The 24,779-nt window shown below is 38.1% G+C and overlaps 2 protein-coding genes across 3 annotated transcripts; both read left to right on the forward strand.

Moving 5' to 3' along the window:
• The first annotated feature begins 122 nt into the window (after positions 1-122).
• LOC121638111 (zinc finger protein 2 homolog) lies at positions 123-7,464 on the forward strand. Of its 2 annotated transcripts, none has more exons than XM_041982596.1 (6): positions 123-308; positions 2,245-2,369; positions 2,729-3,681; positions 3,772-3,955; positions 4,057-4,185; positions 5,612-7,464. In XM_041982596.1, the coding sequence occupies exons 2-6, from the start codon at positions 2,261-2,263 to the stop codon at positions 6,307-6,309; spliced, it is 2,073 nt and encodes a 690-aa protein (XP_041838530.1). In that variant the 5' UTR covers positions 123-308; positions 2,245-2,260; the 3' UTR covers positions 6,310-7,464. The 2 variants fall into 2 exon arrangements, with proteins under 2 accessions (XP_041838530.1, XP_041838531.1); XM_041982597.1 differs by having other exon boundaries at positions 2,762-3,681.
• A 1,917-nt stretch (positions 7,465-9,381) lies between these two features.
• gaa2 (alpha glucosidase 2) lies at positions 9,382-21,633 on the forward strand. Its single transcript, XM_041982865.1, has 21 exons — positions 9,382-9,552; positions 10,158-10,262; positions 10,525-11,085; positions 11,954-12,099; positions 12,378-12,543; positions 12,911-13,007; positions 14,529-14,648; positions 14,859-14,977; positions 15,315-15,446; positions 15,533-15,643; positions 16,072-16,185; positions 16,287-16,371; positions 16,484-16,601; positions 16,746-16,879; positions 17,019-17,170; positions 17,325-17,473; positions 17,597-17,738; positions 17,849-17,947; positions 18,104-18,268; positions 18,707-18,853; positions 20,260-21,633. The coding sequence occupies exons 2-21, from the start codon at positions 10,173-10,175 to the stop codon at positions 20,320-20,322; spliced, it is 2,910 nt and encodes a 969-aa protein (XP_041838799.1). The 5' UTR covers positions 9,382-9,552; positions 10,158-10,172; the 3' UTR covers positions 20,323-21,633.
• Positions 21,634-24,779: the final 3,146 nt, after the last annotated feature.

Consider the following 24,779-nt stretch of genomic DNA (forward strand, 5'->3'; position numbering starts at 1 on the left):
CGTGCAATATAAAGGCAGGTTCACGAAAAGTAAACATAAGTGATTGGCTAATGTGAGCTTTTATTGTCATTTAAAAGCCAACCGGAAGTTGCGACACTGCTAAAGTCAGCTAGCAGTCACCGCTAGAAAGGTTGTCATCATACCCCGACGTTGGCATAACATAAGTCTTGAGTTTCTTTACAGTCGTTCTACGCACTTTTTCAACAGACAGAGCATGAACCTTTTAGAGAATTAGCTATATTGCCACGTATTTTCAATAAACATCTGTCTTGCGACTACTTTTACCCCGGGGAAAAATCTATGCAGAGGTTGGTCAACATGTCTATTGTCTGTTGTTAAGCATTAGCTAGCATAGTTAGCGAGTGTTATTCACAGCTGAGGATGATTTAGGAGGGAAATTATCATTTGATTCTCCACTGTTATTTGCTGTTGCTGAATAAAGGCTTTACCTTAAGGGGTATTTGTTAGCTTACTGTTAAACCTCTTGCCTAATAAACGCTATATCAGTGGCTAGCTGGTTATCAACAGTCCTCCTAGAGGTGGAGGTGGTCGCTGACCAGATCGGTGGTCACCGCCGATGCGTCACTGCTTAAACATCTCATCCTGAGGTCAAATACGGTTCCCGCTGCAGGCTACGTTTGCTTCTAATTTCGTTCCTTTATTTGTTTTTAGTTATTTTTTTTTTTTTAGAATATAATGTAGTCTAACAGGTTTTCCCACTGGTTCGCTCACTAAGAGCACAATTAATGTGAGACCTTAAAGGATGCAGCAAAACAATCCCTTCCAGCTAATGCTATTCAGCTAACAGGGTTATCAGTTAACATACTTGACAGTTTACCGCAGAGCTTTATTTTTAAACCATTTGAAAGCACGGTTATTCAACCACGGAGTATACCATAACACGTTTCATCTAGGTAATTACAGTTGTCACTGAGGAGATTGCCTCGCTCTGCTACAAGACTCAGCCTGGTCCACCCCTCCCTCCACACAGCATCCTCCCTGTCGTTTGGAAAAGGCCGCTGTATGTCCTCCAGGGTGGATGCACTAAAGTATAAGTTAGGTGAACAAAAAAAAATCTGGAAATGAAATTGGATTAAATCAAATGTTAAAATTAAAAGCAGAACCAGTTTGGAATTTGTTTTCCTTGGAATTCATTTGGAGATTGAATCCTTGTGCCCAAATTCCAAATTGCATGCTTGGTTTTTTTTTTTTTTTTTTTTTTTTTTTAAATCAGTTGCTTCCAAAAACAAAGGCTGGGTAGTGAAAATGTGCTGCACCAGGCATCTTCTTTTTTTTTTTTAAGCGCTCTGCCAAAAAGTTTGGTTGGCAGGGATCCTTGTGGGCTGTCCTACAGGTTTTACAAGTTTCCCTGCTAAAACACACCTGACTATGGGTAATTAGCAGAGCTATGCACAGCTTGATGACAGGCTGGATTAGGTGTGTTGCAGGAGGGAAAATTCAAAACCTGTGGATGAGTTTAAGTTCTCCGGGTCTTGTTCATGAGTGAGGGAAGGATGGAGCAGGAGATCAACAGACAGATTGGTGTGGCGTCTGCAGTGATGCGGACTCTGCATCAGTCTGTCGTGGTGAAGAAGGAGCTGAGCCAAAAGGTGAAGCTTTAGATTTTTCGGGTTTCCCCTCGCGACCTGACCCTGGATAAGCAGAAGAAAATGGATAGGTGGATATTTATTAAGCATGTTTCATGCATAAAAGCAGCACAAAGTGCTTCACATTTTAAAAAACAAAACATTTTTTACATGTTTGTAGAAAAGTGGTGATGTAGTCTCTGCCTTTTTTTTCAGATAATTACTCAAATGAGTAAAAAATCATCAAGCCGATACCCAGGAAAATAACAAATATATTTCTGTCTATCCTAAACTGTGTCATGCATCAAATTGAGATAATAGTGAAAAAGAAATAAAGGTCAATTGGAAATAAATTGATTTAACTTGAAATATAGTTGGTGATGACATTAAAAATATGGTGACAAAACTGAACATTTCTGTTAAAAAACAATACAAAAGAAAGTTCCTGTCTGTCCCATAAATGATTGCAAAGCCTAATTTTAGACAATAGTATACACTCCTACAGCTGCATAAATGTTTATTTGTATCAGGGCTATGATTATCTTGAATGTCTTACATTATTAATTTGCAAAAGTACATAATATATAAACATAGCTTTGTTTCTGTACATTGTAATGAATGTGTTTTTACAATAAACATAATTTTTCATCTTTATTAGGCTGCACCTTTGAAAGATGGGCTCTGAAAACGACTTTGGACCATCTGTGATCCTCTCTGATGATCCACATGAAATAGGAGGTCTGATAAATTCTGATGGCGAAGAAGTGGATTTCTCAGATCTCAGTAAGTGTATAAAATGTGTCTAAAGCATTGTTGTCCATTAAGTTAGTTATTTTTATTTTTTTAAATGTAGTTTTGTGGTGTGCTTCCATTAAAGCTAAAAAATTAAAAAGGATTCAATAAACAGAACATTAGATAAGTTATTGTATTTGAAGTATTATTTCCTTCCCCCCCCCCCATAATCTTAGTTTTGTGCTTTTTAAATATATTTAACAGTGATAACTGATATTAACTGCAAATGACCTGTACCTGCATTTGTAATGTCTTGATACAGGAAAAAAAAATCTAAATTAGTTAAAAGGATAGAAAAATGAAAGAGAAACAAATTGACAATGTTATTGTTGCTTTATGTGAACTCACAGGAGTGAAAGCTCTCTCTGGTATTGTTCCTGCAGAGGCCCTCTCAAAGAAATTTGAGCAGAGTGAGAATGAAAAACCGCCTTCACTTCACAGCTGCTCAGTATGTGGGAAAGACTTCCCTTATGCTTCTAAACTTCAACGCCATCTACGTACTCACTCAGGAGAAAGGCCTTTCCCCTGCTCTATGTGTGAAAAGAGATTTCCTGAAAAGGGGCTTCTTATGATCCATGAAAGAGTCCACACTGGGGAAAAGCCATTCCCATGCACTTTCTGTGAGAAAAGATTTGCCAGTCAGGGGGAGCTCCGGCTGCACCGGCGGACACACACTGGCGAGAGGCCGTATCACTGCTCCATCTGTTTGAAGAGCTTTTCTCGTCACTGGCACCTGAAAACGCACTTGGAAGCGATGCACTCTGAGGTTGTTGCGGGCTTTACCAGGAAGAAGTTTCCTTGTTCAGATTGTGACAAGAGCTGTAACTCAGCAGCTGAGCTGAGGGATCATCAAAGGACTCACACTGGAGAGAGGCCTTTCCAGTGCTCATTCTGCGACAAACGGTTTGCTTTGTCAGGGACCCTTGTAAGACACGAGCGTCTGCACACCGGCATCACGCCATACCACTGCTCTGACTGTGGCAAGACGTTTGCACAGCAGTGGACCCTGACTACGCACATGCGGACTCACACTGGAGAAAAACCGTACAGCTGCACACAGTGTGATAAATCCTTCGTTGCTCCAGGAGAGCTTCGGAGGCACACCAGGATTCACACCGGAGAAAAGCCGTACACCTGCACAGACTGCGGGAGGCACTTCTCACTGGCAGGAACTCTCAGAAACCACAAGCGGTCATGTAATCAGAGCAAGAACGAATCTGTCCCTGGTGTTGTCTCAGGTGATGTTCAAGCTTCCGTTGATGAATCATCCCAGCAAGGCCTGGCCAGCAACACCAACTGTAAGGTAGCGACAGTACACAGCAGTTTTACATAGAATCTGTGTGTTTTTTATCTGCTGTTTCCCTTATTTGTTCTTATAAAACTGTGTTTATAGGTGTCTGACTGCCAGAGTCTGCCTGTTGCAGCTGAGCCCCCTTCCTCAGAGGGTTGTAAATGTGTCAAAGCAGCTCAGCCTGAAATTAACCTGAGAGAACCAAGAGACCAGCCAGAGGACAGCGTTTCCACACCTCATATGAATGTAATAGTAAAAGAAGAAGAAAACGAGGAACCTTTATGTGGTACTGGCAGATTTCTCGTATCTCCCACTTGTTCATTTTATAAGGATTTTTGCCTTTGATGACAGAGTTTAACATGTGTGATGGTGTTCTTTCCTCTGCAGAAGAAACTGCAAACATGGTGTCTGGTGGTGAGGACTGCAGCATACCAGAAGAAACTGAAGAGCTGAACCAGGAAAAGGAGACAGAAATGAGGATTACAGTAAAGGAGGAAGAGGAGGAACCGGTCAACAGTAAGGAAAACACTGGAGAGTTGATACTAATTTTATCTATTATTAAAGATGTTGAATGTGTTTCTGTGATATATCCCACAGAATTAGGTTGTACTTGTAGCTGTGATACACATGTACGTGTTCAAATAAACTCCCCCAAATTGGGAGCGCACCTTATGACCATTATGATAATGCAACAATATGAAATCATGTTATCTGGCTCTTTCCACTGTAGTTAAGCATTTCATGACTTCACAAGTATTAATATTTAACTTGAGTTCACTTGCACAAGTTAAATGAGTCAGCTTTCAAAGTTCCATGAAATGACTCAATGACATGTTTTTCAGCCATGCAGTATGACTTTTCTTTAAATGCATCATTCTTTTGTTGTCATAAAAAAATAATGAAATGATATGATCGCTTAGAAGTAGTCTACATTTAGTCTAACAATATTAAATTATCAATAAAAACAATTTCTAACAAACTGTGTTACAGCTCAAAATGTGCAAGAACATTTGATCTGGAGCGAACACAAAATGAATGAAAGAAAGTCGTCAGAAAGTTGTGTTTTAAGTACCTTAATCTTGATGCCTTACTTAATGATAAATCAAAATATCATTTTTGTAAGTTGTGTTTTACCAAAGTATTTATCAGTACTGCTATTAAAATGGAAGTAAATACAGATGTGCTGTGTTGCATGTACGTTTAAGCAATTTGCCTGATGGTTTAAAATGACCAAAAGTGAACTGCAAACATGCTGTCGTTTCTGTAATTTGGATTCTTTATAATATAACGTTTACACTATTTAAAACTTACCAACTCACAGATATCTTAACAATGTGGCAGGCTTTATTGACTTTAATGACATTTCAGCCTCCTCTGCAGCAGAGTAGATTCTCACCATAAAAATGCTGCTGGCTAAGAATCTGTCATCATTTCCAACATATAATTTAAACAAAAAGCCAAAACAGTTTAAAACCACAGCAGAAGATTTGTAGTTTTAAGGGTATTGATTGATTGAATCATTTCAGGACTCAAAGGATGGAAAACATTCCAAAGGATTACATGCTTAAGTATAAAACTTGTTTTCAACATGGTCCTTGGTGGTTAAAAACAAAAACAACACAAACAAGAACAAGAGAGCCTTACTCTACAAATCACATGTATACAATCTATAAACACAAACCACAGCAGTAAAAGTCTGTCACCCTTCACTAAACATTCACCTTCTTCCATAAAAACTGCTTATCCTGGCTTTTAAAACTTCTCTATGATGTTACAGGTTTAATGGAAGTTGGCAAAGAATTCCAACCCATAATACCAGTGTAAAAAAAAAAAACTTTCTAGCTGCATTATTAACTCATAGCACTATACAGGAATGGATAGTAGTGCTTGTATTATAATAAATTACTTGTAAATAACTTCTTTCAACCCTTCCTATCTACAGTGTCCAAAGAAAATCCTGATCACATGACAAGCAGTAAAAAGGATGGTGTTTCTTCACTGCCTGTACAAAAACAGTGCAACAGCAATTCAGCAAAGAGCTCATACTGCTGTGGGCTCTGCGGAAGAGACTGTCACAAGATGTCGGCACTTCAGATTCACATGCGAATTCACTCCGGAGAGAAACCTTATCAGTGTGCTCTGTGTGGAAAACAGTTCACCCAAAAAGGCCAACTCAAGGGACACTATAAAGTCCACACAGGTGAAAAACCGTTCTCCTGTCCAGACTGCGGTAAGAGCTTCGCCCACTCTGGTGCCATGAACAGACATCGGCTTACACACACTGGGGAGAGGCCCTACCACTGCTCCTTGTGTGACAGGAGCTTCAACCAGTCCGGCCGCTTGAGGGAACACGAGAAAATTCACTTTGGGGAGAAGTTTGACTGTCCTGAATGTGCAAAAAGTTTTACACGTGCGTCAAGTCTCAAGAATCATTTCAGGCTTCACACCGGCGAGAGGCCTTACGGCTGCGACATCTGCGGTAGAGGCTTCAGCCGCTCGCAAAGCCTGAGGCTCCACAGACGCAAACATGATCAGATTCAGACTGAGATGGAGTCCTCAGTGACTTTGAAGGATGATGAATTCTCACAGAGCGATGACGACTCTCCAGTTAACATGTGCATAGCAGACAAAAATGACTGATGTATTTAGATAACCAGACATGTATTAGTATAACTACAATATTTAAGTAAAAAAAAACATGAACTGAAGAGTAAGGACCTATGTCTGTGAATAGATAATTAACCTCATATGATGTGGTTCATATGAAAAGTATTGAAGTATTTAACAGCAAGTTAACAAATAAAAAACATGTAAGTTATTGTCCTGCCACTATACTTGCAGTTTAATTCACAATGATCAGACCAGTATTCACATAAAAAACAAGTGTTATTAAATCTAAATCTATATCAACTACTAGGATGATGAATCATAAGTTATATTTATTTCTCATTCTTGTGCTAGATATGTTTGACCATTGCACATTTAGAGTATTATGGTAGTACAAATGTCTTTTTTATTGTTTGTGATTTAAATTTGTCCATGCAGTATTTATCATAAAACGAATTGTGTAATCTGGATGTTGGACTGACAACTACATGTTTGCTTTAAGTCTTAAGGTGGGAATTAACCCTTTCAGACCTAAGGGTTTTTTTTTATCAAACTGTACAATAAAACCTTTCTGCCTCAAAAGAAACTAACATTTGCTAACAATTGAGTTCAGAACTTTGGTTTTCATTGCCAATTTAAGACCAATTTTATGTTAGTGTAAAGAAATGTTTTTTGTATATTGAAAGTTATGTTACACTAACTTTGCTTCGAGCTTGAAAGGTAGAAACACACACACTGCATTAGGTCTCAATGGGTTAAATAGTGTAAGGTTTGGGTGAGGTTAGAATTTATGCTGTGGGGAAATTTGGCTTGTAATGAAATAATGTGGTATGTTACAGATGTTCACCAAAACAGATTTGCCTTAGTAGGAACATATTTTAATCTGTTTTGTGTAGCAGTTATGTAAAACCTAAATCAGGAGTGTTTATTATCACCTGGTTTTGACAGCTCCAAGAGGCCATATAACCATTGTGAGTAAAGAATCGTCCTCTAAGCCTGTGATATGAGAAGAAAATCATTTAAAGCCATGTAGATGGTTTAAAAAATATTCAGTCTGCCAATGTCTAACGTATGGGACGTGTTAAGCTGAACAATAAAAAAATATGTATTAAACATTGTATTTAACTTGTGACTGTTTGATTGCAAGTTTATACTGAACTGTGAACTTCTGATACATAAACTTATAGATGAAAGACTTACAAACATGAATACTTATGACTCAGATACATTTTTTTTGTACCAGAATATTTCAAAGTTGAAGTTTAGCTATTTAAAATGCCTTGCAGGGAAGGTCTGTTATATTTTTTGCAAATTAGCAAGTACAAGGAATATTTTTCTTTCTTCTCTCAGGTTCTCAGGTTGGAGGTCAGGTTACTTGATCTCCTTAAATAGGCAAAAAGTTTGTTGAAGGTCATTGTCCTGTTGAATATGGTCTGCAGAGGTATTCATCATCTTTGAGGCTGAGATTTAGAAGTCCAGCATCCATTTCTTTTACAGATGGACAGCAAATCCAGTCAAACGAGACTTGATTTCTACTTGCAGCATGATCATATGCTGAGTACACCAGCGTACAAATCTGCATAGATGCACACAGCCATTGGAGTGTTTCGTTGGCAGTGGACATTATTGATCTTCCAGTTTGAAATTTTTCAACTCTGCACTGTAGTTTGAACAGACTGTCTTTGTACTACATGTTTAATGTGGGACCTGCACCTGCTTTTTGGTCTCAATTGTGCTGCACAGTGGTGTGGTGGTTAACACTGTGGCTTCACAGCAAGAACTGAGTCAGACATGCTTTAAAACAGGATTCAATCCAGTGTTAAAATTTCTCCTTGAAGCACCTTAACATTAACAATGGTTTATGGCTAACTAAAGTTAGCTTTTAACGTGCTTTGGACTGTGTGCGTGGAGTTTTTCTGTGTGGAGTTTGCATGTTCTCTCCGTGTACTCTGACTTTGTCCCACCGTCCAAAGACATGCATGTTAGGTTAACTGATAACTCTAAATTCTCCCCAGGAGTGTGTGTGTGTGTGTGTGAATGGTTGTTTGTCTCCTTCTGTGTTGGCCCTTCGATGGACCAGTGACCTGTCCAGCGTGTACCCTGCCTCTCACCTGCTAAAATGCTGGTTTAGGCTCCAGCTTCCCCGCAACCCTTTATTGGATGTAGTGGATTAAATAATGGATGGATGGACGCCATCCATCCATCCATGGGGTAAGTAATTTAAAATCAAAAACATATCAGTCAGATATTTTTGTACAGGCTTGTAAATGCACTCATTCAGAACTCAATTATTTTCTGTAATTCCATAAAACACATCCACTGTTGGGAATTTGTACATGTCTAAATTTTACAACTTTTTTGGAAAGAAGGCCTTGCACACCTCATGCATGTTGGAGGTCTCAGAATTCTTTCACAGTGTAGAAAATAGTTAAAATAAAGGCAACCTTGTGCATGGAAGTCGTGACCAAACTATACTTGTATAGCATTCACTTCTCCAAGCTATTGGAGAAGTAAATGCTATACAGTGTCATACAAGCGACCATATCATAAAAAACAGTGTCTTTTAAACTATGTGTTGATTACCTTGAAGTAATGCTTTTAAAAAGCCCAAGTAAATTCTTGGTTGATAGGTCTAAAATGGAGGTTCTGTAGTTTTGCACCTAGACTCTTGCTGATGAGTGTGCTGGTATGAAACATGCATAGTGTAGTTTGATCAAAAGCTGTAAATATTATTAAGCATTAATGGTGTCTTCATGGGGGTACCAAATTTACAGGTAATCCATACTAATGTGCCTCCATATCATAAAAATTTTGCCTTTTAAACTATGTGTTAATTACAAGCCAAGTGGTTACTCTCTTCTTAAGAGGTGCAGTTTGGCAGTTTGGATACCACAGGCATAAATGTGTCATCAGAGCCAGATAGGCTGTTTTATCGATCGTGCGTGTGCACAATTTTTCACATTAACTAAATTAAAAATAAGAATTTAATCCTGTCCATCGGGGAGGTCATTAAGTTTCACAAAGGTAACAACCGCCCCTGGAGGCTTCACTGTACCCCGTCGGAAGATTTTTAAAATGGGAGTTGTAGGATTTTCGAGGCCCCTTGAATGCGCCGCAAAGATAAACAGACGCACAACGCGCAAACAGCAGCTCTATTGGCCTAGTTTACGAGGTTATCTGTGTTACGGAATACTTCTTCAGCGTAGCATGTATATAAAGGAAAGTATTGGGCTACGTGCTGCATTTTTGTGCCTGTGAAGCAGAAAGAACATTCAGGTAAGATTCTAAAAAACGCTCTTGGTGACGAACGTTAGCTCATGTTAGCTAAAGCAAAGACATTGCAAGAACTTTGGCTAGAATTGCTAACGCTACTAAACATTATGCTACATTAGTTTACATCAGTGTTAGTCTGCATCGACTGGATACTGTTTGTTTGGTTTTGTTTTGCTTTTTATCAGCACAAGTAAACCAACCGAATCAGTCATGCTTTAAAACGGGATTCAATTCAGTGTTAAAATTTCTCCTTGAAGCACCTTAACATTACCAACAGTTTACAGCTAACTAAAGTTAGCCTTTAACGTGCTTTGGACAGTATGCGTCCTTTGGATTAAAAACATAAGTCGATAAGGATGCAGCACATAATTCAGATAAAAAATATTTTTAATTGTTGACTGTGTAGTTAAACTTGTTTTAGTATTTGTTTTAACCCAGTTACACCTAAAGAGAGCTTGATCTGCTTTTATGTGTCTGATTTTAAAAGACAGTCCTGTTTTTGCTCCAGTTTATGTTTATTGCATCAAATTTGCATACTTCTTTCCACCTCATTGCAATTGAAAATGTCACCATTCCGAGCTTTGATCTGCTGTCTATCTCTCTGAAAGACTCGCATTACCACAATGGTGTCATACAAGCGGCTGAATCCCGAGGATGTTCAGTTTTCTCGTGAAGTTTTGCTAGAGGAGCCTCGTCCTATTCAAGATATCTCAGTGAGTTCACGTTGGTTTCTGTTTACTCCTCTCTCTACCACTTACAACGAAGATGTATAAGTTAGCCTGGAAGTTTGTAAATGTAATTTTTGTGAAAAGATTAAGCTCAGTGGAACTTAAAAGGAGAAACATTGACTCACAACGACTCATATCTTTTTAAAGGTCTTGTTATATAAGTTGTGACTGACACTGTTATGGACTTGTTTTCTTCATCTTTATCTTAAGTTTGATTTTTCTCTATCTTTTTCCCTCATGATTCAAGGTGCCAGAGTCGGAAGATGCTTCCTTGCTTCAGCGTATACCATCATGCTCCGTTACCACAGGTCTCCTAGTAATTGGTTGCCTGCTGATACTCCTCTGTGGAGGCTGGCTATTGGGGACCATCTTCTGGTTACACGGTCCTTCCAGCCTACAGCCACATAGACCACTGCCACCAGCTTCAGGCTCTAGTATGCAAACAGAAGTCAATGACACTTTAACTGCTTCCTACAATGAAGCTTGTAGTTTAATCCCAGAAGCCTGGAGGTTTGATTGTTACCCTGAAAGGGTGGTTGTGACCCGAGAGCTGTGTGAAGCAAGGAACTGCTGCTTTGTCCCTGCATCCAATGCTTCCACTTCTGCCTCCAGACCTTCTGAGGAAAATGGCATCCCTTGGTGTTTCTATCCACAGGATTTTCCTTCTTACTCACTGGTGTCACTGAATGACACTTCAGTAGGACAGAAAGGTACGCTTGTAAAGGAGGTTAAGACTTACTACCCTGGAGACATCCTCACTGTAGAGGTGGAGATTCGGTATGAGACAGACACACGGCTGCGTGTCAGGGTAAGTTATGGTCAGTTATGTACACATTAGCCATAACACCTGCCTAATATAGGTTTCACTTGTACTGCCAAAACAATTCTGACTTGTTGGAGCATAAACAGAGACTTATGGGGTGTTTGTTTGGGGGGGTGGGATCTCTGTGGATACAGCTCGTTCTGCTGTATTCTGTTGATGCTCAGTCAGATTTGGAGAGTTTGTAGGCCTGGATTGTCATCAAGTTCTCTGTGCTTCATTTGTAGGAGAATGTATAAAGGAATGGTGTTGCCAGACATTTAGATTGGTGGTAGACATAAGGGAGAAGGTCTGATGATGTATTATCAGGAATACATGAAGGACTTGGCGGTCAAAATTGGTTGTCTCTGCAAAGTTAATTAATTCTTAGTAATGAAGATCTCAGTGAGCATCTTATTTATTCCATATTTACTTGCCAAAGAAAAGATAATTGCTGTTAGTTTATATAATCATCCTTATGTGCAGTCAGACTTTTCTGCTTTTCACAAACAATAACGTTATTTCCCGGGTTATGTCTCAGAGTTTGACTAAAATTTTAAAAGAGTCCCATAAAGTTGTAAATGGAAACAGTGTTTATAGCTCTGGTAAGCGAGACGAACCTTAGACCCATGTGGTGATAAAAAAATTGTTATTGTCTGCTTATATTTCTGGTCTTTAGCTCATGGATAACTATCTCTAAGTTGAAAAAAAGCAGTTAAATTTCTAACTATGTTACTTTTTATAGGCTAATATGATCTGATGCAGTTCTGTTGATTAAACCAAATAAGTGTGGAAACATTGCAGGTCTGTTTATTGAATTTCAAAAGTATGCTAATGTTGATGATCTTGTCTGAAATTTTCCACAACCTCAATGTAGATCACTGACCCTTCAAGCTCACGGTTTGAGGTACCAATCTCTGTCCCCACTGCCACCAAGAAGGCAGAAAACCCTGAGTACATCATCGAGCTATCAAAGCAGCCGTTTGGTCTCATTGTGAAGAGGAGATCAACCGGAGCATTGATGTGAGTCAGAGATGATAAGAAACATTTGATCAGATCAAGCAAAGCTCAGACCTCAGAAATTCTCTTATCACAATTGATTTAACATAGATAAATATTCTCACATGGCTCAACAGACTGCCCTTTTGCTCCCAATAGCATCACACACATAATTTACATGAATGTGAGGTTGTCAATGTTGAGGAGTCTGAGCTTGGCCACAAATCATTATAGTTTCCAAGCTACAGTTATTTGTAAATTCAGCCAGTATAATTAATGTAATTTCTTTGTTTTTTATTTAGTCTGAACACCACTGTGGCTCCTCTTTTCTATGCTGATCAGTTCCTTCAGTTCTCCACTTCCCTGCCCACTCGGTTCATTTTCGGCTTGGGCGAGCACCGCTCCACTTTTCTGCATGATGTCCAGTGGAACACACTCACCATGTGGGCCAGAGATGTGCCCCCTACGGTAACTGCACTTGTTATTCTGTATACATGTTTAATGTTTATTTAAAAAAAAAAAAAACACCTGTTTTGACATTGTCAGAAGTTGAAATCTTGGTTTTGTGTTTTGTTAAATTTTGCTGTAAACGTGCTATTGTTTGTAAAATCACTGATTTAATGGCATTTGCCATTTGGACGAGTGTTAGAGTTGTTATTAAGGCGAGGATCATGCTGAATCAAAGGTATAGTGCACACAGTTAAAATAAAGCATAAACCGCAGCTTTCCGTGCTGGCTCTTGTGAATCACACAAGTTTATTTGTTTCTGTTTGTTCCTGTGCAGTTGAGTGTGTAAAAGGAGTGGCAGTCACTGTGTGTCTTTTTGTTTATGTAGGAAAAAACCAACCTATATGGAGCCCATCCTTTTTATCTGGCAATGGAGGATGGAGGGAATGCACATGGCTTCTTCCTGCTAAACAGTAATGCAATGGGTCAGTCTGTTAAACATTCTTACATTTCAATTTTAAGTTTGGCTTTGAAATACACGCATTTACTAACATCAGCAGCTGAATATTTAGCCGAGCCTTATTTCCAAGATTTCACAACTATTCAGATGATAGCAGCTGATAGAATTAAGAAATGAGTAAGACAGTTCCTGTTAAACTTTCATGTGATTAATTTGAGCTTGTGAATCCAAATCCACTTCTCTGTGTGTGTGTGTGTGTGTGTGTGTGTGTGTGTGTGTGTGTGTGTGTGTGTTTAACATATAGGAAATGCTCAGCACAGCTAAAGCAAACATAATTTGCTTTAAGGTTCTTTTAGTTGTTTATAAATGTCTTAATGTTCTTGTGCCTTCTATAATTTATCGGACCTGCTTTTAAAGTATGAACTGTCACAATCCCTAAGATCCTCTGGTACCGGCCTCTTAGTTGTTCCCAAAGTCAGAACCAGAACTTATGGCGAGGCCTCGTTCCACCACTACGACCTTCAACTGTGGAACAGCCTGCCAGAGAACTTCAGGGCCGCAGAGACCTTTCTTTTTAGCTTGGCTGATTTTATTAGATTTTTGTTTAGAATTTCATTATTTATGTCCATATTTTTCTATTTATTTCAAATACCACCTATTTATGTGGCTCTCTGTGTTTTTTTTTTATTGTTTTGTTTTACCTAACTACGTAGTTTTTGTGAAGTCTTTTATTTTACTTTATTTTACTATATTTTTTATTTTCCTGAACTCCTTTATCTGTATTTTTATTTTTGTAGCTGATATTAGTTGTTATTGTTTATAAGTTTATTTAATCTTGTTTTTATTTTTTAACTCCAGTGTTTTCCTTCTGGGGATCCTCCACACTGGTACTGGGTGGGCTGGCTTCCGGTGTGACTGGATCCCCAAGACACCGTTTCCTCACAGCAGTGTCAAGCCAGATGTTTTCAATCTATCGATATTTTTACAGTAACTAGGGATGGTAGTTCATGTTTGCACAGAATGGGGTATGGACAGGTGGGGGGAGTGTACATGCACTTTGTATGTGTGTGTGTGTGTGTGTGTGTGTGTGTGTGTGTGTGTGTGTGTGTGTGTGTGTGTGTGTGTGTGTGTGTGTGTGTGTGTGTGTGTGAAAGACTACAGTGAGATGTGTTTTAATTTCCTGTGTTATACTCTGGTGTCATTTGTGTTGCTTTGTGCATTAAAAGTGCTCTTAAAATAAAATTTGATTTGATCAGACTGGATTCCAAACGTAATGCAGAATTTTATTTAACAATCTGCTTTGAAACACTTAAAACTTTTCTTTTTTTTCCATATGTTCTTAAAGTAAGACTTATTGTTCATTAGCAGAAATAACTGACTGTTAATTGAACATATTTAGATAAGTATACTTTCTTTCTCGCTGCATTTTTTTATTTTATTTTAATTTTAATCTCACATTTGCACTGAACTTGAAATTTAATGGCATTGGTAGCCTTCATAGCTGTCTGTCTGTCTTATGTGTTTGTTTGTAATATTTTTTTATCAGATGTGGTCCTCCAGCCGGCTCCAGCCCTTACCTGGCGTACTATTGGTGGAATCCTTGACTTTTATGTTTTCCTTGGTCCTGATCCTGGTTCAGTGATTGAACAGTATGTGGACGTTATAGGTCGGTAGGAGTGCACTTAAAGGCATTTAAGTACTGAGCTAACTTTGTAACTGATAATACTGTATGTCTCGTATAACTCATTAATCTGATAAGAAGCACTAAAAGCATATATACAGTATAAGTTTTTTTTAGATAACTTATCAGGGTTTGATTTTTTTTTTTCCCCTTCATGACATGATGTGCTGCTTTCTTTTGCTCTTCTTGTGACAGGATATCCAGCGATGCCTATCTACTGGGCTTTAGGATACCATCTCTGTCGCTGGGGCTACGGCACCAGTAATTCTACTTGGGAAGTTGTCAAGAACCTGAGAAATTATGGAATACCTCAGGTAATTTTTCATCGCACGTGTCAGTATTTTTATTTATTTATTTTTTGTTTACGGTTTGTTTTATTTTAGAATTAATTCTGCAGGACATGTTGATGGAAAAAGGACAAACTTCAAACACAGCCTTTTTCTGTTTTAACAGATTTTTCTTCTTTTGATAAATAATTTGTATGTTTGTGTTTTTCCTTTTTAACCTAACAAGTGGAAAGATAAGTGATTTGTATAACATTCACATCACATAGTTATTAGTGTTTTCTGACTTTAAGCCAGATTTTAGAACTTAGCACTTGTTTGTAATGGCCTCTGTTTGTTCTGATTGTGTTCTTCTGATTGATTGCAGGATGTGCAGTGGAATGACATTGACTACATGGACCGATTCATGGATTTTACTTATGATCCAACGAAGTTTGACACACTGCCGGACCTCGTCAGGGACCTGCATGCTCATAACCAAACCTATGTCATGATCTTGGTACATATAAGTCTTTATGTTTTGTGTCTGATTTAGTGTCTCTTGTTAATCTTTTGATTTTATAAAAAAAAAATTTCCACCTGCAGGATCCAGGTATCAGCAGCACACAGCCTGAGGGCTCTTACTGGCCCTTCGATGAGGGACTCAAGAGAGGAGTTTTTATCAGAGATGCTGAAGGAAAACCACTTATTGGGAAGGTGAGACAGAAGTTGCATTTTAGCATTGGCTGGTCTTGTTTCTCTAGTGAGATAATCTAAAATAAATGATAACTTTACCCTTCTTTGATGTTTTGTAAGGAAAGAAACTCTTAACATAACTGTGATTTAAAGATGGGCTCAGCAAAGTGAATTGTATGTGTTTTGAGTTTCTGAACCTTTATGAAATGAGAGGACATAATGGCGTCCCCAAATTTGTTGTAAAGACAGCATTTAAAATAATCAGATTAGGCTTGTCTTAAAACATTTTTTAATATTGCCTTTAAAAAAAATAAATAAATAAAGTGTCCACCTTACCTGCACTAGTTCTAAGTGAAACTTAATCTCGACAGGTGACAACCCCAGTGTCTCTGGTGGACGCATAACAAAATTCTAGCTTTTTATTCAATTTTCAAATTTGTTTTCCCCAGGTGTGGCCTGGTTTGACGGCATATCCTGACTTCTCTGATGAAGTGACGCATGAATGGTGGTTTGAAAACCTTCAGAAGTTCTATAAGAAGGTGCCATTTGATGGATTATGGATTGTAAGTAAGGGAGAGGAAGGTGCTGAATGGCGAGTGGGGGACTGTGAGTTTTAAATAGTTTAATGATATCTTCTGCCTGATGTTATCTCATTTTGTATTAGGACATGAATGAACCCTCAAATTTTTTGGATGGATCAACCAATGGCTGTCCGTCAAATAATCTTGAAAATCCACCTTATACTCCAGGTTGGCAACGTTTATTTCAACATTAAAAAAAACCCTTAGCACATAACATAAGAACAATACATATAATTGTCTATGTATATTTAAATATATTTTTCTTTTGTTTTTCTTTTAGGTGTGCTGGGAGGTTTATTAAGAGCCAAAACTGTGTGTGCCTCTGCACAGCAGAAACAGTCCATACATTATAACATGCATAGTCTCTATGGACTCATGGAAGCTAAAGCCTCTGCAAGGTGTGGACTTTAAATACAGATACAGACAGACTACAAAGAACAAACACTGAAAATACCAAAAGATGATTTACATCACTGTTTGCTTGCTTTCTTCCCTAAATCTTCTGCCTGTTGTTTTCAATGCCTCTCTGTTGTCTTGTCTAGTGCTCTTAAGCGGATTCTAGGAAAAAGACCTTTTGTGATCTCTCGCTCCACTTTCCCCAGTCAGGGGTTTTACTCTGGTCACTGGCTGGGAGACAACAGGAGCCAGTGGAAAGACCTCTATACTTCTATTGCAGGTAAAAGGTTTAGCAAAGTTGTCCCTACTAGGAAATCATGACGCAACTCTGTTATTGTCCCTGCAGATACCACAAAATCCAAAACACCAATCCCTCAGTAGTTTTATATCTCAAGTTTTTAACCTGTTTCTTCTCTCAGGTATGTTGACCTTTAATCTTCTGGGTATCCCTCTGGTGGGAGCAGATATCTGTGGCTTCAGCGAGGAGCCACAGGAGGAACTGTGTATCCGCTGGACACAGCTAGGAGCTTTCTATCCCTTCTCTCGAAACCACAATGCCATTGCCATGAATGTGAGTGTGGTCTACTGACATGAAATGCCACCATTGGGTGCGACAGCACACAGTTTTAGATTTTCTGCCTAGATATAGACTTAATATTTTGTGCCTCCGTCATTTGTTTTGGAAGTCACTAGGTTTTTAAACTGCTATTAAAATGTTTTCTCAGCCGCAAGACCCGACAGCTTTCAGCCCGTTTGCCCGTACAGCCATGAAACAGGCTCTGCTTCTGCGTTACTCCCTCTTCCCTTTCCTTTACTCTCTCTTTCATCATGCACATGTGCACGGACACACCGTTGCCCGACCAATAATGTTTGAGTAAGTTAAGATTTTCGTGAAGTTCTATGCTTTCTTTTCCATGTAAACAATTATTTTTTGTTTGGATGTTTTGGCTAAGGGTGGGGAGGTCTTTAAACTGCTTTTCCTCCATGTAACTGTTAGGTTCCCAAAAGATGTAAAAACCTATGGCATTGACAAACAGTTCCTTTGGGGAAAGAGATTATTAGTGACACCGGTCGTGGATCCTGGAGTCGACTATGTGAATGGTTACTTCCCTGAGGGTTTGTGGTATGACTACTACACGGTAAGATTAATTTTAAACAAAAGAAGCAAACAGTGTTGGAGGAAAGAGGGACAAAATGGTTGGGACAGGATACTTGGAAACTTGTGTATGCTTCTTTGCTGTTCCTCCAGGGTGACTGTGTGCATAGCAAAGGTGAAGAGCTTCGACTCCATGCACCACTAGATAAGATTAACCTGCATGTGCGTGAGGGCTCTATTATACCAACACAGGTAAAAGGTTTTATCATCCGAGTTAAGCTTACAGTATGATTTGTTTTCCTCCTTTTAACCCTCAAAGTACTGTCTAATTTAAAGTTTATTCAAAAGAAAGTTTACAAATACAAATTTTTGTGATGAATTTCTCTGTACGTGTTCACGTCTGAATAGACACCCAACCTGACTTTGTGGATAAGCAGCGGCCAACCTCTCCATCTAGTCTCTGCTCTTTCTGACGATGGTTCAGCCAGTGGAGATCTGTTCTGGGACGATGGAGAGACCATCGACACCTACGAGACTGATCGATACACCTATGTCATCTTTAGCGTGGCTCAGGTGCTCCTGCTCAGTCTACCCTGAGTATCTGCCCAACTCTTTTTGTCCACTTTGTCAGATTAAATTATGATTAGATTTCTGTGAATGCCTGCTGATAACCTGCACGAACTGTCTAAACAAAATATCACCCCTTTGTTTTTGTTTTTGATCCTTAAGCTTAATCTGAACGCATGTCTAGCTTTTACAAACGTTCAGATGATTTCTGTGCTCACAGTAAAACTGAGGCTGGAACAAAAATGAACAAGCAGGGTTTAGTGAGATCACGTATGCTGTGATGGTTAATCATGTCCACTATGCAACTGATAACAACTAATTGGAAAATTGAGCCTCTTGACATGAAACATTATTAAATGAACAAGAAATGCAATGTTCAGTTTGAAGGAGTATTTAATAAATGCACAGTGTAGCTTGACTTACATTTATTTTCTTATTTTCTAGAATACAATGAGCTCCCAGGTTCTTCATAGCGACCTGGAGGGCTCCTTCATATCTGTTGACTCTGTCACCTTCTATGGTGTCAAGGACAAGCCAAGCAAAGTGATGGTGAACTCCAAAGATGCACAATTCACCTACAGAACCAACCAGGTGAGGATAGAAGTCATATTAACATGAGTGATAATGGATGGAAAGTAGAAGAATTACACTCGCTAGCAGAATAATATTGGAAGGGCACCTAACTCCATAACCAATATTGTTAAAAAACAAAAACACCTTTTTATTAACACACACAGCAATGCTTTTTAGAACTTAAACTTTGGTGCAGTGAAGAAAATAATCAATAAAATAATCAACTTTTATTAAAACAGATTCTTTGAGTTCTGAGTTTTGTTCCATTTGCAGCTTAGTGAAAAGTGGACGTTGGGTTTGACACACAGTGAACTGGAGAAAGTTATATTGTGTGGTGCTCCTGACTGGTTTTATTTAATCATTAAAAGCTATTTTATATCATTTCCTTGATCCTAACTGTGACACATGAATCTGAGCCAAATTAAATACTGAGATTGTAACAAAACCCTTTTCATTATGTTTATTATTTAAATAAAGTAGTAATTTACCATAAAATGCAGCCATTTGTTTGAAAAATATCCTTCTCTTTGGAGGAATAGTCTCACTTGTCTTTGTGTCCACACTGGTGGAAAAAAAGTCATATATCACTGGAATAAAATAACCTAAACAGGATTTTTAGAAAATGAATAACGGCTTTGAATGAGTGACTACATAAATGTATTAAAAGCTTGAGAGGCTGACTTAATGTCTGTGCAGAATGGTTAATATTAAATGTGTATTATAACAAGTCAACTTTATTTATTTATAAGCACATAAAAAACCCAAGTTGAACCAAAGTGCTGTACAACTGCAATACAAATAGCTACAAATAGCTAAATTAAGATGAAAAATAACACAGACAAAAACAAACAAAAATAAAAAAACAAAAAAACAAACTTGCTTCCAGACAACTGAAAAGGCTCTATCCCCTCTCTGGATTTCTGGACCACAAGGTGCAACTGATCCGCAGAACTCTGTGATCTATAAGGAGCCTTAGGAGTTAAAATGGATATAAGAGGGGTACAACCCATTTAATAACTGTTAAAACAAACAAAAATCTTAAATAGGTGTTTAAGTTGGTGCAAGAAGTCAAACAGGTTTGATGTGGTCTTTTTTTTCCAAGTGCCAGTTAACCTCCAGACAGCAGCGTTTTTAACCACCAGTAGATGGGAGAGAAAGGACTGACTCACACCTGGGTAGAGGCTGTTACAGTAGTCAAGTCCTGAATGAATGAATAAATAAATACATAAGTTTCTCAAAATCTGGAGAGGAAATAAAGAAACTTGGCCTTTTCACCTCTTCTAAACAAAGTGTTGAGGGGTGTTTGACTGTATTTTCTATATGCCAATATATAAGCAAAAAGTTTATATCTAGAAACGGTTCAACCCACAAATCTGTTTTTTATGTAAAATTGTTTTAATGACTTCTTTCTTTTTTCTGTGCAGGTGTTGACAGTAGCAGATCTGAGTCTCAGCCTCATTCAGAACTTCACCATCAGCTGGATGTGACGACACTGATGCTTTTATGACTATAATAATTGCAAACTGACTGCAGTTTGTCAGTGCTAGGATAGCAATGCTTTTCATTGTTGGCTCTGTGTTCCCGAACACTGGCTCTCAAAGCTAGCTGCAAAACTTTAGTGCTGATTTTCCTCTTTTTGAAAAAGCAGCTTTTCACTTTTCTCTTCAACTGAATGTCTCTGCAATAAGCTGATAGGGTAAACATCTGGCTGGTAGTTTAAAAGCATACAAAGTATCTGTTTTTAATGTAGGCCATATCTGAATTCAGTCTCGTACACCTTTTCAACCCTGGTACAGTCAGTTTAAACCTATGCAGCCATCAATGCTGCTGTCCAAAAAAAAGGAAAAAAGATTTCAGCATTTCTTTCCTTTTGTGCTTTAGAATACAGAGCTAACGTCCAACCAACGTAAAAGAGAAGGTACTCAGGAGTCAAATGTGTGTTAATTTCAGCTTGATTTAAACTCTTTTTACGCTGCAAAAAAGGGAAAAGCGTCTTTGGGAAATGTATTGCAAAAGGCTTGCAGGCACATCACTGATCTGCAACTGCTGAAATGTTGCTTTAATGTGAGAACACATAATCACAGCTAAGCTGGTTAGACTTTAGTTTTATCTTTAATTTACTCAGAACTCCAGTTTTTTTAACTGTTTATCAGCAGAAAGATGACGTGCAATAAATAGGCAGGATGATTGTCTACCATCCTTTTAATGTGACAAATCTGATTATAGTTTATGATGTAATATATTTTAAGGTTTAAGTTGTTTACAGACTGGTTTGCACTGTTGTTGCTGCAGTATGGTGAAGGTAGACAGAGGTGCCTTATGATTACTGTTAGTTTTTACAGCATGTTTTTCTCTTATGTGTTCAGCTTTATATCAAAACTCTAATCCCACCACTGAAGAACGTAGTGCTGGCCTCAATGAGGGTTACTTTAACAGCAAGTGTGTGTGTGTGTACTCTCCTCTGCAGTAATGTTAGTGATAATTGGATAAAGATTTCAGAAAAGTGTGTGTGTCAAAGTGAATACACACAACTCAAAAACAGTTTCATTCTTTCACTTTTAATTTGAACATCTAAAGAAACATCATCTTGTTTAATTGATGGAACATCAACTGTTTACTGTATTTTATGATAAATTGTTTTTATTTTGTTTTAAGCGCAGACATGAAGGAAAGAAAAATCTTCTGAGGGAGGCAGAAGGTCAAAAAGTTTCAAACCAGACAGATGTATGTTTTTTTTTTCTTGTAACTTGGAGTCTTTATGATCAAATTTTCTCTCAATAAATTAGATTTTCAATCATGCTGATTTGTGTTTTTAACTCTTAGAGGGCAGGTTCTCAGTATTATTCTTAATATCTTTGAACATTGTCATTTCCTTCTCGGCAACATATGATTTTTGGCATATTTTGTGCATATTTCAGATTTTTTCAAACTATTAAAGCTCTGAGAAACGTTGGCTCAGAGTTGTTATTCATCAGGAAATAATTTTCGATAGAGAGGCAAGCTGTGTCGTTAGTGTTTGCCTGTTTTACTGGAATCACACTTGCAGCCATTAACAGTGTGTAGAAATAGAGGCGTGTGCGTGTTGGTGCAACTTATAAGACAGCTTGTGTGTTTACTTCTGTCGGTGTTTACTTTTCCACAGACATGAGTTTCAGGATGTCTGTCGTAAAGGGCAGGCAGGTCAGCTGAGGACTGATCAAGCTGTTGTCTTAAAATTTAAATAACTCTCCAGAGTGAGCTCCATAGAAGCAAGCCAAAAAGACAAGCACTGATACAGAGCCAGACTTTTCTTTGGATCTAATGAATCGTGACTCCAAACAAAGATTTCCCTGTCCACACACACACACACACACACACACATGCACAAGCCTCTAAAAATGAAAGCAAACTTCTTGTCTGATGTTCCCCTCTGATAGCAGGCTTGTACTACTGATAAACTAGACCTGCAATAGATGTGTATTTGCTGTGTGTGTTCACAGGCTAATTGTTTCCAGATGGGGGTTTGAAGAGAAGAACATACATCATTCAGCAGAGGGGGAGGAGAGAGCAGTGGGGGTCTGTCAAAAGCATTCTGCTCTACTGACGAGGGCATTTCCTGTCTGGATTTGGGAGGATTAAGTATTTGTGTGCATGGGGGGGTGTTTGCATGGTTGGCATGTAGAACGAGGAACACGGTACAAGACATTTTGTTGGATTCTGTCCTTGTCTGACGTGCAACGAGTTAGGGAACTGATCCTCAAACGCTGAAGGTGGTTTTGTGTCAGGGTTCAAATGTTTCAGAGCTTTCTCATGAAAATGAGTCGTATTAAAGTTTGTTGCTGTTTAAATTGAGTTTCACAATGTGCCTCATAAAACAAAAATGTACGCTTCGGTTTTAAAGTTGCGTTTAATCATTTTGACAAATGGGTATTGTGTGAGGAAGTTCTGGAAGTCATAAAAAAGCTTAAAGCAGCTTCATTGTTCAGTTTCTTACTTCTGGCTGGAGGTGTTGCTTTAACTTTAGAGTTTGGGATGGGAGCGTCCATCGAAACAACACAATGCTTCTTTTTACTGATCTTTTGTGTCTCTGTGAGTGTGTGTGATCCTTTCTGTTCACTTCTTTGTGTTAAATTGCTACTTTTGTGAGGTCCTTTCTTTCAGTCTTTGTGGTCCATTTAGTGTCTAATTTTGTGGTTTTTGCCAAAGATTAGGTAAATAAATGTGCATGTTAGATCCTTGGTGTTGTTTCATACTTGAAAAGTGCATCATGATTGCTTAGTTTGCTTGATGATTTGTTTTCTTTATAGGAAACATTTTTATTAAATATAATAAAAGCAGCTCTACAACGCAGGAAAGGGTTGATTTGAGAAAAGTGCCAACTTTAGCATGCTAACATGCTGATGTCAGGATTACCATCGGCATGGTCTAGCTCACTATTGTTTAAAATAACATTGACAAGTCGGCACTCAGTTCAACAAGTTAAGTGCATTTAGTCACATAGTAGAAACAGAAAAAAAACCCACTAAATATAGACCATATCAAGAAAATATTTTGACTTTTTCCAAACATTTTGACTATAATTAATACATCTACAAGAGCAGTTATCACAAATACTGCAGCTCATCCTGACGGGAATGTGGATGCATGGACCAAATGTCATCAAGCAGAGAATGTGGAAGTCATGAATGTTGTGTAAAGGTCAACTATGTGCAACCAAAGAGGAATAAAGTATTTCAAACTGAGAGGTTTCCCTGATGGTTGTTCAGTAAATGTTTAGATTGCTCATATGGTAAAAGATGTGGCGAGTTTTGAGTACAAATCCACGATATAATCACATCTGCTCAACACAGAAAATTATTTAAATTTCCTTCAAATATCAAATTTGCAGTGCAATCTATGTTTAGATTAATCATTGTTAGTTTGAATGATGTATGTTTAACTTCTCCAACCAAATCTACATCACATCAAATACATCACTGGCACAATGTTTACTAATGAAAAATATTAAATGTTTAAGAAGTATTTATATTGAGTCTGGGCTCTAAAAAGGGCAAATACTGATCAAAACTGATTTCCACTTGATGAGGAATAGTTGAGGGGTAACTCTTACATTGGGGAATTATGCTAAATTAAACACCAACCTGGAAAACATTGTCCCTTAATCTGGTGCCTTCTGATTGTAAGTTTAAAGTCCAGTACACAAGATATATCGTGGCATGCTGATAAACTTATGGGTACACTTTGTTGCTGCTGCAGGATAGCAAGCTACTATTTACATTAGCATGCAAAACTTTTTTTGTGGCATGAGGAGGTCCTAAGGTGGATGGCAAATTAGTCATATTTCAAAATTACAGAACTGTCTTGTGTCACTGAAGGGCTGAACCATACATCAAGTTAAATTAAAATATAATAAAGTTCAAAGAATGAATGGTGGAGCAATATGAGCAAAAAAATAATGAAGTCGTCTGTCTGATAGATGTTTGCTGTGTTTTATAACTGGCTTCATTGTGGCCACATTTTTTTTCTCCTTGTTTACAGTGACATGTTTTAATCAAATTCCCATTACACCGCAACAAATAAAACATGAAACCTGAGCCAGTGGGGGAAGTGGCTGAAACTTTGGTATTTATTCATGTATTAACATGTTTGAAACTCCAAAACAAAGCTGTCTCCTCATTGTTATCCTGCTCCATGAACAAGGCAGATGTGCAGGTTTCAGGTATCCACCCAGCTCCAACACACCCAGAAGAACAGGACCTGGCAGGCTGATTTCAACACCCGAGGAGCTTTTTTTTATTTCATTGTTTCTCTTTTATTTAATATCATAACATCTTTACGCAAAGTTAGCTGCAATTTTGTGGGTGTTTGATGACCTGGGACAGGAATAAGGAATATTTAAAAGGAACTGCTGGTCATTTTCTTGTTTTTCTTGTATTTTGGGATAGAAGCTAATTAACCACGTGGT

Source organism: Melanotaenia boesemani, chromosome 4 (assembly GCF_017639745.1).
Source record: "Melanotaenia boesemani isolate fMelBoe1 chromosome 4, fMelBoe1.pri, whole genome shotgun sequence".
NCBI lineage: Eukaryota > Metazoa > Chordata > Actinopteri > Atheriniformes > Melanotaeniidae > Melanotaenia > Melanotaenia boesemani.